The sequence below is a fragment of the Chironomus tepperi genome, unplaced genomic scaffold (genome assembly GCF_022539635.2).
Source record: "Chironomus tepperi strain 1889 unplaced genomic scaffold, CSIRO-AGI_Ctep_v1 contig_429, whole genome shotgun sequence".
In the NCBI taxonomy this organism is placed as follows: domain Eukaryota; kingdom Metazoa; phylum Arthropoda; class Insecta; order Diptera; family Chironomidae; genus Chironomus; species Chironomus tepperi.
This window is the reverse complement of record NW_027226551.1, coordinates 284746-303361: the sequence shown is the minus strand read 5'-3', so window position 1 is coordinate 303361 and position 18616 is coordinate 284746. Positions and strand designations below refer to the sequence as shown.

Here is an 18616-nt window from a genome sequence, read left to right as displayed (position 1 = left end):
CATTCAGATAAGAGATGGGTGCCATCAGGGTACCATGTGGGTGTGCTCAATATATGCGACTATGCTCGTTATATGCGACTATGCTCATTGGATGCGACTATGCTCATTGTATGCGACTATGCTGATTGCATGTGTATACTCATGTAGTGCGTTCATATATTTCAAGTTGTGTACACCCTGATGGATACCCACCCATCACGTGTCTGTGCTCATTGTTTGGACATGGTGTCCTTATGGTACCCACGTTTCATGAGAGTGCGTTCATAGTATTTTCGGAAGTTTTATACAATATGCTCGATAATCAATAGACGAGGAACTAATAATGGAACAGCATATAATTTACTCTGTCGAAATCAACCGACACCGTTAAGTGCCATCAGGGCAACCTCGCGTCTTGTTGTGGATACATCGAAGTAGTGCTGCCCAAGTGAACACATTGTGCTGTTCGAACAAGTAATTGAAGACAGTCCAAATATCATTCTCTTCCCCAAACTTCTCATACCCATCAAAAATTCCCATTAATCATAAACATCACTTATGAACAATCCCCATCCAACCGAAATCGAGAATCATTAATATTCCTTTATATTTCAAGTTTTCTTACTTAACGTCTTCTGTCGATACAGATTGAAATTGTAATTCCCAGAATAAAATTCCATTTTCTTTGAAATCCTTTTGGCACGATCATGTGTGTATTAATGCGATCGTAAGCAAATTTAGACGTGATTTATGTGACATAAATGAAATGAATGAAAAAAAAGTTAATTTAATTTGGTGATAAGCCTATACATCCATACATTAACAAATTCCCCGACTAATCAAAATCTTATTAATCTTTCAATTTTTTTCTAATATTAAAGCAGCTGAGCTGATTATAAGGCACGTTTACGCTCGTATGCCGATAAAAGATGAGAGATTCTTATTATTTTTTGGAAGTAAATTGTAATTTCGCGCATCTTTTGAACATTTTTTAAAGAATCAGTTTTGTTTATTTTTGTTAGTCTAAAGAGTGAACTTTGTTTCGGTGCCTCATAATTCCGGTGAGCATGTATGCAAAAATAATAATAATAATTTGTGGAGTGTGCGTCTGTATTTCTATTTATCTTTATCGTATGATGTAAGATTGTTGATACAAACGTAAGAATTGAATTAAGGTATGGAATTGGGTTCATATAACCCTAACATACAAAGAGCATGCTCACATTAATGAGCATACTCAAAGCATGCTTTTTTCATACAAATGTGCATGCTCACAAAAGTGAATATGTTTAGAGTATGCTCTTTGCCGGTTAGAGTAAGTAACAGTAATTAAGACCAATTTCGGGGTATTGTAGGGAAGCTGTTGACAAAGACAGTATTGGATTGGGTATTGCAAATTGGAATGCTATAGTCAGCGAAAGAGCCAGATTCAGGCGATATCTGAGATAGGCTATGGATTTCAATTGATTGGAACGGCTAGCAAAGTAAGTCAGTAATTTCGGGATACAGATCATGTTTGTAGAAAGCAAGCAGTTTTGGTCTATAATCGGTTATTTTGTATTTCCGAAAAGGAGCTGCCACTTGGATCTTGTTATATGTACTTTTATCAATGTGTTATAGGAGTAGCATTTAGATTGTGCTAAATGACTTACTGCCAACTTAAGCTTCAATCTTGAGAAGCCAGAAATAAGATTAGACATTAAGTAATCCATCAATTCTTATTTAATGATAGAATCCACCAAAAAACTAACAAACAAAAAACGTGCTCTGAGGATTAGAGTTAGCAGATTTTCGTGAAGCTTCCGCAAGGAAAATGGGTGTGGTTGAAATGTCTCCAAAAAAGTGTGAAGACACTCGAATAATATTGCCCTGCCAACTTTACTCTGAGAATTGTCACTTTTGCATATACAAATTTTGGGACTTGGCTAAGCATATGTGTGCATGATCAATTGAGGTAATGACCAAATATACAAGATTATGACTAAGTTCACATGATTGTGATCCACCTGGACAACACAAGGCTCTAATTGGCAACCATTTGGAAGACCATATTGCGTCCAAACTCTATTAAGACTCTTAATAAACTCCTTCAATTTATGTCGCTTGGGCCAAACCGAACAGGTTGATATTTAAAAGCAGAAAAATCGTTGAAATTCAAAAATATTAAATTTGTTAATTCAAAAGTCTAGAAACCGTTAAATTTAAGAAAGCCAGTTCCAGTGATCCTAAGAAAATAATCCCCGATCCCAAAAGTCATTCTTTAAAACTCAATACCGAAAAGATCAAACAAACAGCTGAACATTCTTGCCAAAAAAACATGCTTCAAAAAATATACACCCAAGAAAGAGAAAGAGAGCATAACGAACCTTGAAAGCCAACTGATAACGTATGCCGAAAAAAAGGATAATTTACATAATGTTCGAAAGACAACGGTCAACGTGTGTAGAATGGAAAGAAGAAATTAGCAACAAAAATACCATATTTATGGCCATAAGCAATCAAAAACGTAAGTTTAAGTTGCATAAAATATGTGATGGAAAAAGACTTTCATAATTGAAATACTCAGGCAGGTCATTTAGCTTCCATTTCGATTCTAGACATTCAGAATGTATTTACATTTCTTTAATTCCATTTTCATTTTCAATTTTTTTCTTTCTTTACTTTATTTATATATATATATATTCTTTCTTTCTTATTCTGTCTTCTCTTTATCTTCAACAAATATTATTATTTGAGTTTCTACAGTTGATTTTTTTGCTGCCGCACCACAATTATTATTTAATATAACATTTTAAACTGAAACGAATGAATGGAGTTGTACGATAATAAGCATTGGGTATGAATGAAGGCATCGTAAACACTCTCTGGTGTGGTATCAGGGGTGGAGGTAGGGAAGTCTAAAAGGGAATTTGCATTTTCGAATTAAAGTGCGTTTGGATTAGGGTTCGGATTAGGGTTCGGATTAAACTTTTGGGAAGTCCTCTTTTGGATAAAAAAATACATAGTGTCGTATCTGGGTTGTGGGCAGGGAAGTCTAAAAGGATATTTGAATTTTCGGCTAAAGTGCGTTCGGATTAGGTTCGCCTTAGAGTTCGGATAATATTCTTAACTATCTAGTGTTGTATCAAGATTGCGAAAAGAAGCTTAATGATTTTTGAATTTTAGAATGAAGTGCGTTCGGATTAGAATTCGAAACACTCTCTAGTGCGATATCAGGGACGTAGGCGTTCGGATTAGAGTTCGGACAACATTTTCGGTATACTTTCTAGTGTATTAAGAGTGGAAACAGAAAGTCTAAAGGAATATTTGAATTTTGGATTAAAGTGCATTCGGATTAGAGTTCGGATAAGTGTTCGGATTAAACGAATTTTAGGATTTTTGACTATGTTTAGTTTGCGCTTGATGAGGAACACCTATAAAGCATCAAAAAAGACAACAATTGTCAATTAGATTCAAATCCAATCTCAAAAAATCTTCAAATTCACAAATTCCCCCCTAGCTCCACCCCTGCTGTACATCCATTATGATCCACAAATATATATTTTAAATGAAAGATTCTTAAGAATAAATTATGGCAAAATGATGTAATGATATTCCATCTCATCATTACAGCCCATTATTTTTATGTATAGCAAATATCTGGAATGAGAATAACACAGATGTACTTAACCTTACAATCCGATAGTGTTAATGAGCAAGAATATATGTTATTTTTTTTAGAAATAAAATGCCTTTTCAACAATTTCGTTCAGGTGATTGCACAACCTTCCTATCGCATAAATTCTCGATCTTTATATTTTTGCCTCATGATCCAGTACCTAGAATCGCTGCTTTTTATTTTTTGTTTGTGAGGCAATGAGATGAAAATTTGAATTTCAAAAATATTAATCTACATATGAACAAAACATATAGTCGAGGAAATTTTTGGTTCCAGAGATGAATTGAATATCTCAATTGTAAAGGAATTGAGCATCAAGATTGTATAGGTCAAATTTGAATTTTAAGTTATGTTTTTAGCACTTAATTCAGGAATATTCTCTGTGACTGTTGATTGACTGTTTTCTTTTGGTGCTGGATATGAGGAAATCTTGGCTGTTTATAGTCGCAAGCCCTTAAACTTCACATTTATATTAAGTGTTTTTAAGTATAAAGGATCGTCCATAAATGACGTCAATCTGAACATTCAGACAATATCAAGGAACTGCCTCAAATATCAATAGCCTGACAGTCATCACAACTGATCATCCCCAACAAGAACTACTGAATTAAATTCGAGAATATTTTAATAAATTTGAGGCCGATATTGATACTTCAAGTTGAATTTATTGAATGTTTATAAGCTGGATATTTAACTTTTTGTATGGGAAGGGTTATTTTAAATGTACAATTTGGGTCAGAGAAATTCAAGAAATTTTGCAATCAATAAATTATACAAATATAAAGGTGATATCTGTTTATGTTATTACATGTATTATCGCATTTAAGGAGTTCTAGAAAGGTTGTTGGATGATTTTTGGGGAATGTTAGGAAATTAGGTAACATTACAACAAATTTGTCTGAGCTCGGAGTCGATATGATTTATATATTTCAGTTATAATGTCAATAATATGAAGTTAACATGGAGTTGAAGATCGATCTTTACAATTCAACGGAAATTTAAAATTTGAATAAACGGACGTTTAAAATTCAAAATACTGAGATGGCTAATTTTACTTCTGAGATGACTAAATTAGCTAATTAAAACGGTTAAAATTCAAAATTATAGAACAGTTTGAAATTCAAAAGCAGAAAAACCGTTGAAATTCAAAATAATCAAATTCGTTAATTCAAAAGTATAGAAACCGTTAAATTTTAGAACCATTAAAATTGTTGATATTTGAAATCATCAAAATCGTTAAATTTCAAAATCAGTTAATATTCAAAAATTCAAAACTGTTAAAATTCAGAATTCTCAAATCCGTTCAAAAGTTTTAAAACCGGTATTCCAAAACATAAAACCGTTTAAATTCAAAATTCAAAGTCGTTAAAATTCAAAAGTATCAAAGATGGCAAAATTCAAAATTGTCAGGACCGTTAAAATTCAAGTTTTAAAACCGGTTGAATTCAAAAACGCAAAAACTTTTAAATTCAAATATTTCATAGCCATTAAAATGTAAAATCACAAAAACCTTTAAAACTCAAAGTTGAAGAATAACAAGATTCTCTATTTACATCTTCAAAAAGCAATAATCAAGAAAGTATAGAAACATTTCAAGTTCAATCCAAAAAGAACTAAAAGAACAATCATCGCCAGAGCATATTTTAAAATTAGAATAGAAGTGAAATTAAGCATTTAGTAGCTGCATCATCAATAGAGTTAGATTATTAATAACTTCATAAAAAAGAAAAGAGAAGAGAAAAGTTCTGTAGTCTGTCCATATACAGGAACACATATTCAATTGAAAAACAAATCTTACCTTTTAATTTCTAATATTCCTTATTGATCCGTAAATGAGATATAAGAAGATGAAGAAGAAGCTTTGATCAGCAATCACACACAGTAAAAGAAACACAAGAACTGAATTGTTAATCCACGAAATAAGATAAAAGAGAAATTCTCAAAAAAAAAGTAAGAACTTCTAAATTTAAAATTGTATTATTCTTTATGCTGATCCACGAGATTTTTTTTTATATATTTTTTTTGTGTAACTCTTTTTCATTCATAAACTCACAAATACACTGCTATGTCGCGACTTTATATATATAAACTTTTTTTTTTTGTGTATAGCTTCTAATTTTAATTTTTTTTTTATATTTTAATCACATGTGTAGCAATAACTTTTTTTTTTTGTTCTATGTCACTCAATATATATGCTCACGTCTTTATGTCTCACTTCACTATGACCGCAATCAATTAATAATTACAAAAATAAACAAATTAATTTAATTTAATTTCATTCATAAAAAAAAATTCACAAATTTTGTTGTTATTGTTATTGTTCGCACTTAATCGGAACTGTATATGCCTTAATGTGCATTAAAAGTGCATGCAGAATTACTGTTGAAATTGTTCAGCACACGATTATTAATTTTCACTATTTATTTATTTATTTACTTTATGTCTGAATGTCTCGAAAAAGTTTCTTACTTAATTCGGTGATCAGTTTCTTCAGGAAGGAGAAGAAGGCAGAAATAAAGAATAAAAAAATAAAAAAAATAAAACTTTTTTTGTTGTACGTTTTGCCTTGGCAGTCAGTATAAGAATGAAATGAAAATCTGTTTTTACGAAATAAATGAAGTATGTAGAATAAGAGAGCGAGAAAAAAAAAAGTGCCGAAGAATGTATGTTGGTGTGTGGATGTCTGTTGATAAACGTACATTTTAAAGTTAATATGTGATCAGTTATGGATTCAGCACTATGATGTGTGTATATATATACAGTTGAGAGGCACATCATGACTTCTTAATAAATGTGGACAATTTTTTTTCTTTTCGTCATTGATTGAACACAGATGCATCGACTGATAATGAAATTTACTAATGTTATCATCAGGTAGATGAGAAGTTTTTGTATTTACTGCAAAGTTTGATGTTTGTCAATAAATGTGGATTTATATTTTGATTTGATTTATTTATGTATGGAAGTTGGGATTCAGGATATCGTTTAATAGATTGTAATTCAGAGCTCGAAGTCAACTCAAATTGACCCTTCAATATTAAATTCGAGTCAACTTCGAGCTTTGGATGCTATCGAGGATTGAGGATAACAGAACCTTCGGTAGATCGCATCGAGTATCTCTTACTTCACATCAGGGACTTAGGTATAATATCTAGCATATTATGCTAGGTTGTCAAACCTAAAATTTCTGGTATTGGCTATTTGAAATCCTAGTCCAGTGGTGGAAACGTGTACGAATCGTCACACTAAAGTGCCGCAAATTTTCGGAAATATCATCTAATGACGATGCATCATCAATATGATCAATAAAAGTTTAGTTGGTCACCATACGGTCAAACACATATCGATTAAGGATTCGATTTCCGGAAAATCAAGTTGGATTCAGCAAAATAGAACCAAAGCAAAATTTGGATGAGTGTCACACAACTGACCTTAAAAACCCGACTCACTAATTGTGGATAAGCATCAAGAAACTGTTGTCCAAACTGTGCGGCGTGGCAAACTAGTACTTAGGAACATGTTTAGATGTGCCAAGGAAAAATTTTCCTACCAAAGTGTGCCGTGGTTCAGAAAAGATTGAACATCATGAATCTAAGTAGTTAGCCCTTTACTGGCGTAACTATTAATCCTGATTTAATCAAAATGGACCTTGATCGACACACATTGAAAGGTTACCAACACAGCCACGACGAGGCAATTTAGTTAGAACCAATTTAGTCGTCAATTAGCAAAACTATTGGCTGACATTTGGTTCTAGGTAAACTGACACCTTTTTGCTGTAGTGGTAACAATTCAATGTGATTCTGAATATTTGGAATTGAATAATGCATAAAAAAGATTCTCTCTTAATATGAAATTTAAGCCAGGCTTTAAAGTTAATTAATTTGAGAAATTTGCTAAAATTCTCTTCTTACTTGCTCTTATTAATAAATCGAGAGGATGTTAAAAACTTTTCAAAATTTCCATCATCTCAATTTTTGTGCTTCCTAATATAAAATGATCCTGCCTCTCCTCTCAATTTTCATGAATGAATTTTTCAAAACTTTACCTGACATTTATGAAATTTTGATTGATCTCTAAATGTAATTATAATAATTCAGGTGTTAAATTCTTTTTTGACATTCATCTTAAAGAGGTATTAACTGATTCAGGTATTAAAAAGTATAAATTTCATCTCAGAGTCCTTTGGAATTTACTCGGATTTCCGGAACAAAGAGAGTTTTTTTTTTGGGAGAGAATTGATGTAATTGTTATCAGTGTATGGACATATTGACAGTTAGTGTGACAGAAAGATTAGAGAGCATAACTAGTTATTTAGGAATAATTTGGATGAGAAGACATTCAACGTAAATTACGTAATTAATAACGTAATATTACTTTACGTACGTAATTAACATAGTTATTAATACGTAATTTACGTACGTATTTGAAAATCATACGTAATTTTACGTACGTTTGTGTTTATCTTACGTAGTTTTACGTGCTAGCTGATCTCACGTAATTTATACGTACGTAAGTAGTTAATCATGCATAATTTTGCATACGTATTATTTAATCATACGTAATTCACATATGTTTATGGAATGTTTCAGTATTTTGTGTAAATATTCGTCAATTATACGTACGTATTTTTTAAGTATACGTAATTTTACGTACGTATTTAAGAATCGTACGTAATTTTACGTACGTTTTTGTGAATGTTACGTTATTTTGCGTACGTATTCGTAATTTTACGTACGTGTTAGTTGTTCATATGCGAAACTTTCGTACGTATTTGATAATCACACTTAATTTTACGTACGTTTCCTTGAATCTCACGTTTTTTTACGTACGTATTTAAAATCTTACGTAACAATTTCCTTATATTTTCCCAGAAATTCATAATATTTTGCACTGCTACAAACAAAAAAAAAATCCTCAACCGCCTTCAGTCTGTTGATTCTCTCAATCGGCTTTTAAGCAAAAAAATACATAAACATCAACATTTTTTCATGTGCTGAAGTTCACAAGCTGATCAACATTGAATGTGTAGATGATTTCATTCACTCAGTTTTTTTTAAGAGTCAAAAACGAGTTGTAGTTTTTTTTTATGAATGAATTATAATTGTAGTGGTGATTGTGATTCGTTGATAAATATTGTATATAATATAATATGATTTTTATTGTGTTAACATGTCTCTATCATCCAAACAATTTAATTTCTTCTCTTTTTTCAGTTCTTTTCTTTCATTCTCATTCAGTTCTTATCATTAAATGATTGTTTTGTAGGAAACTGGATGCATTCTAACTTATTATGGACATGTGACTTTATTTGTAAATGGAAAGTTGATGTGAGAAAAAGAACGTAACAAGATCACTAGATCGATTTTATATTTCTTATCAATCCTCATTGAGCTACAAAAATGATGAAATCATCTGTTTTTGCTCTTGATTCATTTGAAAGATAGATAGGGAAAAAGTAGAATTTCTATATATAGAATATTGGCAATATCATGTCGCAGAAAAATGGAATTAGGCTGATTAGAATTAATGCTTGTGCTTCACTCTCTGTTTGCTATCAGTTGAGAGTGAAAATTAATTAATTTTCTCAAAATTAAGCATCAACAAACAATGATAATTTAATTATATGAAGGCATTCATATCGGATTTCCATTAAATGACTCGAGTAAATAAACGCCGGCTTCAACTGGGCGCTTCTTGTTTCATTATAAGCTGTGGTACTCTCGCTGATTCTCAAAACAGCACTGCCTCATATCCACTTTCTGATGTATCTGTTCGAACGAGATCATCTATCTGCTTTGTTTGGAGCTTCTTGGATAAAACCCAATAATTCTGGTAAAGACTAGCAATGTTAATCATATCACTTGATCAGCTGTATTATTCATATGCGAATGTATGCATCAGTATGCGTGTTTTTTTGTAGTCTCGCAATTTTGGCTAATTTGAGCTATTTATCCAAAACCCTTCAAATGTCGGAGATACTTCTTGTTCATTAAGTACAGAATTAAGATTCAATCCTTCAAAGTCAATCCCAAACAATCCATATTTTCCAACAACAAAAAAATAAAATAACGGTCATTAAAATTTTAAACATTTAAATTTTCAGCCGCCGCAAAGCTTCAAAATAAAGTCCAGCTTCAGTTTGTAAAGTCGCCTTCACATACCGAGAAAAACTTTGGTGGTTGGAAATTTTCGTTTCTGCACTTAATTCAGCTTTATCAGGTACTATAATTAAGTTAATATCACATGCAAAGTGTCCATACATATGACTACATTGACAGCTAGTCATCTGGTCAATTTATTTTGTCATAAATGACAAAAATCATTGAATAAATTTTTCTACATGTTACACAATCAATTTTTGCATGAAAATTAAATTTATTAAATCCAAAATATGTTTAATTAATTCCAGTAACAATGTTGTCTTCACAATTACTTGCTGGTGCTCGTAACTTGGGCCAAATCGCTCGTCGCAACTTCGGTATTGCTGCTCCAGCACTTCAGAAAGTCTCTGATCCAATTCAGCAGATGTTCCTTGATAAAATCCGTGAATACAAATCCAAGAGCGCGTAAGTTTTAATGGCAATGCTATAGTTAAGTTAAATCCTAACTGAATTTTGTATTTTTAGTGGCGGAAAGATGGTCGATGCAACACCTGAAATCCAGAGAGAACTTGCACAAGAATTAGATAAATTAGCCAAGCAATACGGTGGCGGTGAAGGAGTTGACATGACCAAATTCCCAGAGTTCAAATTCCAAGAACCAAAAATTGATCCAATCAATTCAGAGAACTAAATTTAACATCCAGAACAGCTTATAATAAGTAACAGATTAAAAAATTTCCCGATGTAAGGTTGCAAAAAGCGAATGTTTTGTGAAATATTAAGGAATACAAAAAAAGAAAATTGGTTTAGTTGAAGATTAAACAGGATGTTGTGACTTTTTATTTTGATTTAAATTACTTTAAAAATTACAAAAAAGTTAAATATTATTTAAAAGTGTGTCTGTATACTCTTTAAGAAGGACCATTGAGTAATTATCAGCGACATAATTGAAAGTCTTGAACAGCTTCTGGACTTCACTTGGATGAATTAATGTTTCGTAGTTTCCAGCACATTGACAATACTTCATCATATTATCTTGCTTAATTTCCTTACATCGCATACATTGCAGATCTTGTAGAGTATATGACATCAATTTACGATTTAGGACATCAATTAATCGACTTTCAATATCTTCAGTATCGTAACTGACGGAACATTGTGCACATAGCCATACTGGAATTCCATCCTTCATTGCTCGATGTTTATCCTTCAATAAATCCAAATCTCGACAATGATTGCATGCTTGACAAATAACTTCCGATAAAATGTACGATTTTCCCCTTTCCTGCCAAATCGCTTTGTCTGAGAACTCTCCAAGTCCAACAAGTCTCAGCATATTCTTTCTCAATTGATCTAGTTCCTCATTTACTGTTGGATCAATCTCTAATATCTTACAAAGAGCTTTAATAAATTCTGTCGCTGGACCGTCTTGTGATCTTCCAGTACTTTGATGCATTTTCATGACGATATCATAAGCATGATGAGACAGCATTTTCATAGCTTTTGAAGGTTCAATGCCATCTGCAAGCTGTTCAATGTACAATGTGAGGAAATTTTCTAACTTTTCTTGACAATTTTGCTCCTCAGGTAGCATCTCACAAATATTCCAGTTCATTTCTAGCGCTAGTTCCTCGTCATCATCATCGAGCTGTAAGGAAAGGTGGAATTAATATTTGACATACGTAAAATGACGTAACGTAACAAAACGTACGTAAAATGACTTAACGGAACAAAAACATACGTAAAGAGACGTAACGTAACATAAACGTACGTAAAGTGACGTAACGTAATAAAAACGTACGTAAAATGACTTAACGTAAAAAATACGTACGTAAAATATCGTAATCTATCAAAAAATTGGTAAGTACTTACAATTTCACTTTCAGTATCTCCAGTCAATTCTCTCGGCACTTTTCCTTTCAAGCCTGAGAAATTAAAACAATCCATCCATAACAAAAAGTTCCAACAATGCTGATAAGACAAGTGTACAGAATGGAACAATTCCTTATTTCTGATACTTTGACATATGTAGTCAGCATAGCTAATTCCATCAATGATTGATTTCTTTCCACTGTGAAGAATAATTTTAGTAAAATCAGCATAAATGACATCAACACCGAGAACTTTGAATTCAGCAATAATTTGAAGGAACAACTTCTTCATTAATGTATTTAAGGATCGTCTTAATGCTGGATCATAGAGTAATGAGCTTGATGAACGAATCCATCGATAGAAATGAACAATTTGGAAATCACTGTACACATTTCTGTTCATTGTGACTTCTCTCAACCATCCACCAACTAATGATCTCATGATACGAAATTGTGCTGAACATAAAGCAGTTTCATCGTAACTTGGAAGCATTTGAAGTACATTTGGATTTGTTATCATGTCATTAAGTGATGCCTGTGGAATATTGTCGAATGTTATAGCTGCATTTGCACCTTCCATTTCCTGAATACGATGACTTTGAAGTAAAGCAGACACTGCCAAACTGTCAATTGTTAACTCAACACAAACATTTGGATAGAATCCAGCTTTATTCTGCTGAATCAATCGATTATCGTCAAATTCACTGAGCAATGTATTATCATCAGTCTCAGAACCACCCAAATCAGGTCGATGACTTGCTGACCACCATAGCACAAAATTATGCTTTTGAAGATGTCGAGCATAAAACAAATCAGCACCAAATAGAACTGTATCTGAAGGCATATTTCCAATTGGCAAGTTAAAGTACCGACATTGTTCCAACATTAAATCAAATACTTGTAAATGATTAAGATAATGACGAACCATTGACTTGACACCATTTCTTTGCCATTCTAAACCAACAAGTAGCGATGCATCATCAATAATGTGAATTTGAGTTTGTGGGAAATCCAATAAAGATGGAATGTGTTGATTAAGGCTTGTTAGGGGAATTGCTGATTGGACACAAATGATTGTTGGACCTTTCTTTTCTTGCTGATATCCTGCTAATGCTCTTTGGATATGACGATAAACCTGTTGAATGGAGAAGTAAAATTTATAAATTTAACGGTTGATTCAAGTTTGAATGAATTTTTCAATTCGTTTAAATATCAAAAAGTCGTTATAAATAACCGATTCAAGATTTAAAATTGAAAAATACGTTACAAATTTAAATTTTGCTTACCTGTTTCAAGTCAATTTCAGTAAAGACTTCAAAATTAATATCATTTGGTGGAACTTTCTCATCATCAGGATCAGCATCGTTGCCAGTAATGTAAGCTTGCCGTTCAGTAACATACAAATTTTTCATCGTTGGAATCTGATTTGTTCGTACTGTGTCATGTACAATAATTATAGCTTTATTGATTGGTGTCAGGAACAATCCCCACATGCTCTTCTTTCCAGAAGGAATCGTGTGATGATATAGGAATATTTTCTTCAAATTTCCTCCATTTTTCAGATACGGAAGTTGAATTTGTTGCTTCTGTTCAAGCTGATTTAATGAAAAAGTATCACGCTGTGCAGTTGATGACATTGCAATTTTTCTAGCTTCTGCACGTTGAACAGCACATGTACATCCAAGAAGCATTAATGCTCTAAATTCTAAACTCATTTGTGTCTCGTAAATGCCCTCAATATCTGGAGCTGCCAAATCAACCAGCATTCCTAATCCATTATCACGAAAGACCTTTTCAGGAACAGTATATTGATATAGATGATAAGACGGCCTTGAACGAGGTAGAACTCGATGGACTTTCTTCCATGAAATTTTATCATTTTCATCTTCACAAGGTGGTGCCGGCGTTCGTTGATTGACATAAAAGATTCTTGGAATTTCAAGCTTAATTTTCTGTAATTCATCGCCAATAATTGCCCATAAATTGTAATGTCCATCTTGGTCAATTGGCACAATCTGTATAATCTGCCATGTCATTTCGATCAAGTTTCTCTGTGCTCGTCTCAGGAATCCACCCAAACTTTGAATTGGACCTTTCTGGACGCTTTCGACAAGAGGAACTTCATCATCATGCTTAGTTCTTTTATTACCATTATCACCACGTAACTTCTTTCTTTGTTCCAATTGATACTTCCACTTTTTCTTTTGGAACTTGATCCATTCCACAAGTTCGTCCTTAGTCGTACCCATACTAGGTGGAGCTCCTAAAGCTTCACGCCATGTTTTGTTTTGTGCTTCTGGACTTTCTTCAGGTCTTACTCTCTTTCTTGTAGTCACGACAGGAACACCAGCTGCTTGCGAGGAACTGCCAACAGAATCTTCAATATCACGAATCTCAGAAACTGGTTTTGGTGCTGACTTGAACATTTCATTGATTCTACGCTGCTTAAAGACATCATTTTTCTCGAGAATCTTTTTATGCAGCCAGTCTGGATGTTGAACACGAGGAACTGGATTTGAAACTCCTTGCAATGCAGCTGGAATTGTTATAATTTTCTGTATAGCACCGCCAATACGTTCAATGTAATAGTTCCAGTCGAGAATATCACGGATATCCACATCACCATCAATTGTAGAATCTTTAAGCCACTTACGGATGTGGAAACGACGAACAGCTGATTCCGATTGGAAAATTGCTAAAGGAATTGCTCGTTCTGTGACTGGAGCACCTTCAGGCTTTCTACTGATGATATATTTACATGCCAAACCTGCATCTTTGACCATTTGATCGCCCAAAAATTCTGCTAATCTCTTTGCAGTGGAAATGGATGTTGATTTCTGTGCTCCATACTCTTCAAGCTTCTTGGACATAGATCGATTCTCGGAAATGAGTTCGAAGAGTTCAGAATCAGGCATGTTTGCGCCTTTGCTGTACAAAACATCCAGCCAGTAATTAGCAACCTTTGCTACACATTGATAACATTTTTCTAGGGTATTTCCTTGCAAGAAGGCTTCAAAAACTTGTGACTGGAAGATTTTAATCAGCTGCAACTCTCCACGTCTCTTAATCTCAAATCCTTTCAATTCAGCTACAGATCCATCAAAGTTAAAGACAGCATAACGTTTCTTCAACTTTTTACCTTCTTCCTTTGCTGCTGGAAGTACCATAGCAAGATAAGGTCCATCAACTTCAAAGAAAATTGAATTTTCAGAATTAATTGAATATTCTGGCGGTTGGCCATCAGCAGCTGGTTTTTCTAGAGTATGATATTGATCATTAGTAAAATGATCCTTAACCATAGTATTAAGAACAGCATTAGGATAGCTGACTGTGATTTTTGACTTTTTAGGCAAATTCGTTTGAATTTCAAAATCTTGTGGGAAAGTTCCAGGCAGAATACACCAAATACCATCAGTATCCAATTCTAAAGGACGTCCAACTTTCTCAATAACTTCTCGTGCTTTTGTGATGATATTGGAACCAGTAAGACATACAATACCTCCCATTTGCATGCTATGCCAACGAGCACCTTTTCTCATGACATATCCATAGAAGGAATTAAGAATACATTTGTGGGCTAACTGAAGTGAATCGTAAAGAACTTCACGGCCTTTTGCTGCCTTAATTTCACTTGCATCTCCTGATTTTAATGCTTTGGAGACTTCAGCTTTTGCTACTTTTGTTAATCCTTTATATTCATAACGACGATCACGAAAAGCTCTAACAGTGTCAACATAGAAGCTGTTCTCCATTTGACAAATTGTTGCTGTTCTTGTTTCAAGCTTTGTGATTTTAGTTTTCTTGTAAGCTTTACGGCAATAATCACTTAAACGCTTCTTCTCAATTGCTGCTCGATCTTCTCTGGACAGTTCGTGAAATGCACGATTTGGACCACCAGGAAATAGAGGTGGGAATTTCTCTGTCTCTAATTGCTGTTGGATACGTTGAAATTCACTGTGAAAAGAAAAACCGTTAAAAAGAATTTCAAATAATATTTTACAGTTTTGAAGTTTGAAAATCCGTTAAAAATAACCGATTCGTTTTGAATAATTTTACGTTAGAAAATTGAATTTTGTTAGAAATACCTTCTTGTTGCAGGTAGAATTTCTCCTCTCCACAACCAATCCATTTTTCTTTTACATTCAGCATCAGGCTTATTAAAGTCACAGGCTGCACAGTCTTGTTCAGTGACCATGGCAGACGGTTGAAGACGATTTGTCAGAATAATATTTGGGTACATAGCACCAACATCCAAGTGATAAATTACAGGTTTTTCGACTCGATTTGGTGTGTCATGAAGACTTTGTAAAATTCCTTGAATTTCCTTAACGACTTCATCGAAATTTTTGACTTCCGAAAGTGGAATTTTTTCTTCAACTTCTAGTGCATGTTTGAGCACGTGACCAACTTTATCCTTTAGTTCCTGTAACATACCACAGTCGAGTCGAAAACGATAAGGAATATCAGCACGAAATACGCCAGATTCGAGAGCTTCTACATGTCCACCAACATAAGTTTCTGTGTCAAGCACATGACCGTCATCTGTTAATTTGTTTAGTTCTGCTTGTTCCTTATTTGGAAAGATGATGTTTGCATGAAAAGCTTCCTTCATCAGCAACGATTCACAAAGTGTACCAGAACCTTTACGTAAAACTTCATCTGGTTCCATTGGAATAATTGTTGCCAAAGCAAATATGAAAGGATGGACATACTTCATGTATAAATAATAAGTAGCAACAGCATCTGAAACTGAGTAACTAGCTAGTTCTTGAGGAGATTCAACAGCCTTTTTACACATTTCTTCAGGATCAAGTTCGACTGGATTATAACGAAGTTTAGATTTAGCAACAGCTTTTAAGCCTTGCGAACCAACAGGCAAATAGGAATCACGTTTTACCCAGCATAGACAATCCATGTGCATGCTAGGTCTTGAGAGATAATTTCCATCACGATTCTTGCTATATCCAATTTCTCTTTTCATGTCTAAATCATAAAATGCAGCACGAGTCTCAACGAACGGCCAATCGAAAAAGTCACCGTTATAGCTGACAATAATATGTGGACGAACTTCCAAAATGTGATCGAAGAATCGCTGAATTAATGCCAATTCATTTGTTTCGTTAAAGACGATAAAAAGACCTTCAAATTCAGGCTTTGGAGTGTATTCAAAGTCATCGACATCTTTCGACACAATCTCACGGTTAGTGATCAAATATCCTTGTCCGTCAATCATATATGAAATCATCATTATTTGATCAGTTTGTGCATCTGGGAACTTTAAAGGTAATTTGGTTGTCTCAATATCGTAGGCTAAAACAATTAGATCTGGTCGTTCAAGAATATCAGGACGTTGAGTAATAACTGGTAATTCTGCACCTCCTTTACATTTAATATTGTACCATAATCCACAAAAAACATTTAAATCAATTGATACACGGACATGATAAGGAACGTCATGTTCTCGAATGTCCATTATAAAGTCTAGAAAATCTTGATTTGCTTCTGTTGATGCATTTCCAGTTAGTGACATTGACAGCATCTTCATGTAGAATGTATTGCTCTTCTCTCGTTCCTTATTCTTCTTTACAGAACGATTGATCTCTATACGAATTTTGTTCATGACTGTTGTGTTGTAAAATGACATTTTGATGACTTGATGCTTAATTCCAATTAAATGATTTGGCATGTCTAAGTCTTCTTTTTCAATTATTTCAATTTTTGCAGCATTACCACCGTACTTTCTTTGCAGGTATGTGAGAACTTCATGGATTTGTTGCTGTTGAGGCAGAACTAGGAAATATGGTTGATAGACTACAGACACTTTGAATCGTGATGCATCCATTGTGATAAAATACAGGTCTAATGCTGAAACTAAGCGACGATCATGATCGAGGATCTCTGTCTGTGGAAGTTAAGGAACTAATTTATACTCAACTTACAAAATATTAATAAATCAATCTTACAGAATGCATGTTAATTAAGTACCCTGTTCGCTCATTATAATCCTTGACACGATCAAATCCATATTTTGAGTCTATGTTGTCATTTTCTCTTGATGCTTTATAGCTCTGTTCTGCAGATTTTGTGCTCATATATTCATCATTATCCGCAATTCTGTTAAATTATTTTATAATGTTAATTTTCATGTTTCCATAAAATCTCGATTACTTACCCATAATTGTTTTGTTTGCCAGAATTTTCACCGAATTTACTGTACATTTTAATGAGTTAAATTAATTAAATAATATTTTGTTTATTTTTTATTCCGACGATTTTGGCGGGAATATTTTTGTGTAATTGACTTCGGATTGAGTAATAAATATAAATGATTCCTACGAATCTGTTGACTAAAATTCAGGTTTTATTGATTCATTTGATCAAAAACAATGCAATCTTGATGTAGTATTAAAATAATTAATGCAGGCAATCTAGAACTCAAAACAGCATAACGGTTAAATATTATTCAAATATTTCCCATTTTCGCATGGATATATTGCTGAAAAATTCAAATTCAAATTCGCTGAATTCAGTAAAAACGGAAATAGAATCGAACACGTGGTTGAAGCAGAACATGTGACAGAACTTGAATCGTTTAGAAAAACTTGCTGACTTTATGAAATGTTTTCTTTGGTATGTTAGACCAGCGTTGAAGTCTATACCAACAATCTTCAACTACGTATGCTATATGCATTGTGCACAGTTCCTTAACTACAGATTCACTTCAATCAAAGCTGTTTGCAATCAGATAAAAAATTGACCATACAAATATTTACTTTAATTTTTTTGAAGATACATAAGCTTTCCAGACAACAAATAGCTTTATTTGAGTACATCGAGAAAAATCCACAGTTTATGTTCTGCTTGCATTTTAATATTGAATGAATGAATGAGCAGAGATAAATCGCTTTTCAGTCGTTATCTCGCATGAAATTTTACGAGAGAAAGTTTACAAATCGTAAATTACCATTCATGTATGGTGAAACTAAGAAAATTAATATTTGTCA

General features: G+C 33.2%; 3 protein-coding genes across 3 annotated transcripts in view; 1 reads left to right on the top strand and 2 right to left on the bottom strand.

The window, feature by feature from the left end:
- pnt (ETS transcription factor pointed) overlaps positions 1-6187 on the bottom strand; it is a 141556-nt gene extending 135369 nt beyond the window's left edge. Inside the window, exon 1 of the mRNA XM_070649666.1 lies at positions 5436-6187. The gene's annotated coding sequence lies outside the window, so the exon portion shown is untranslated. The remainder of the gene's footprint in view (positions 1-5435) is intronic.
- A 3557-nt stretch (positions 6188-9744) lies between these two features.
- On the top strand, positions 9745-10568 carry ATPsynCF6 (ATP synthase, coupling factor 6). Its single transcript, XM_070649668.1, has 3 exons — positions 9745-9859; positions 10050-10206; positions 10267-10568. The coding sequence occupies exons 2-3, from the start codon at positions 10055-10057 to the stop codon at positions 10430-10432; spliced, it is 318 nt and encodes a 105-aa protein (XP_070505769.1). The 5' UTR covers positions 9745-9859; positions 10050-10054; the 3' UTR covers positions 10433-10568.
- On the bottom strand, positions 10569-17883 carry PolE1 (DNA polymerase epsilon catalytic subunit 1). Its single transcript, XM_070649670.1, has 6 exons — positions 17785-17883; positions 17576-17726; positions 15698-17514; positions 12899-15566; positions 11614-12747; positions 10569-11389 (listed from the first exon to the last, which is right to left on the bottom strand). Exons 1-6 carry the CDS (start codon positions 17829-17831, stop codon positions 10619-10621), a joined length of 6588 nt encoding a protein of 2195 aa, XP_070505771.1. The 5' UTR covers positions 17832-17883; the 3' UTR covers positions 10569-10618.
- Positions 17884-18616: the final 733 nt, after the last annotated feature.

Bases quoted from the DNA above. Each gene is read 5' to 3' on its own strand.
- ATPsynCF6 (XM_070649668.1), top strand. From the start codon at position 10,055: ATGTTGTCTTCACAATTACTTGCTGGTGCTCGTAACTTGGGCCAAATC. The intron at 10,207-10,266 runs GTAAGTTTTAAT...TTGTATTTTTAG, and splicing joins GAATACAAATCCAAGAGCGC to TGGCGGAAAGATGGTCGATG.
- PolE1 (XM_070649670.1), bottom strand. From the start codon at position 17,831: ATGTACAGTAAATTCGGTGAAAATTCTGGCAAACAAAACAATTATGG. The intron at 17,727-17,784 runs GTAAGTAATCGA...ATAATTTAACAG, and splicing joins GGCAAACAAAACAATTATGG to AATTGCGGATAATGATGAAT. The intron at 11,390-11,613 runs GTAAGTACTTAC...CTTTCCTTACAG, and splicing joins GAGATACTGAAAGTGAAATT to CTCGATGATGATGACGAGGA.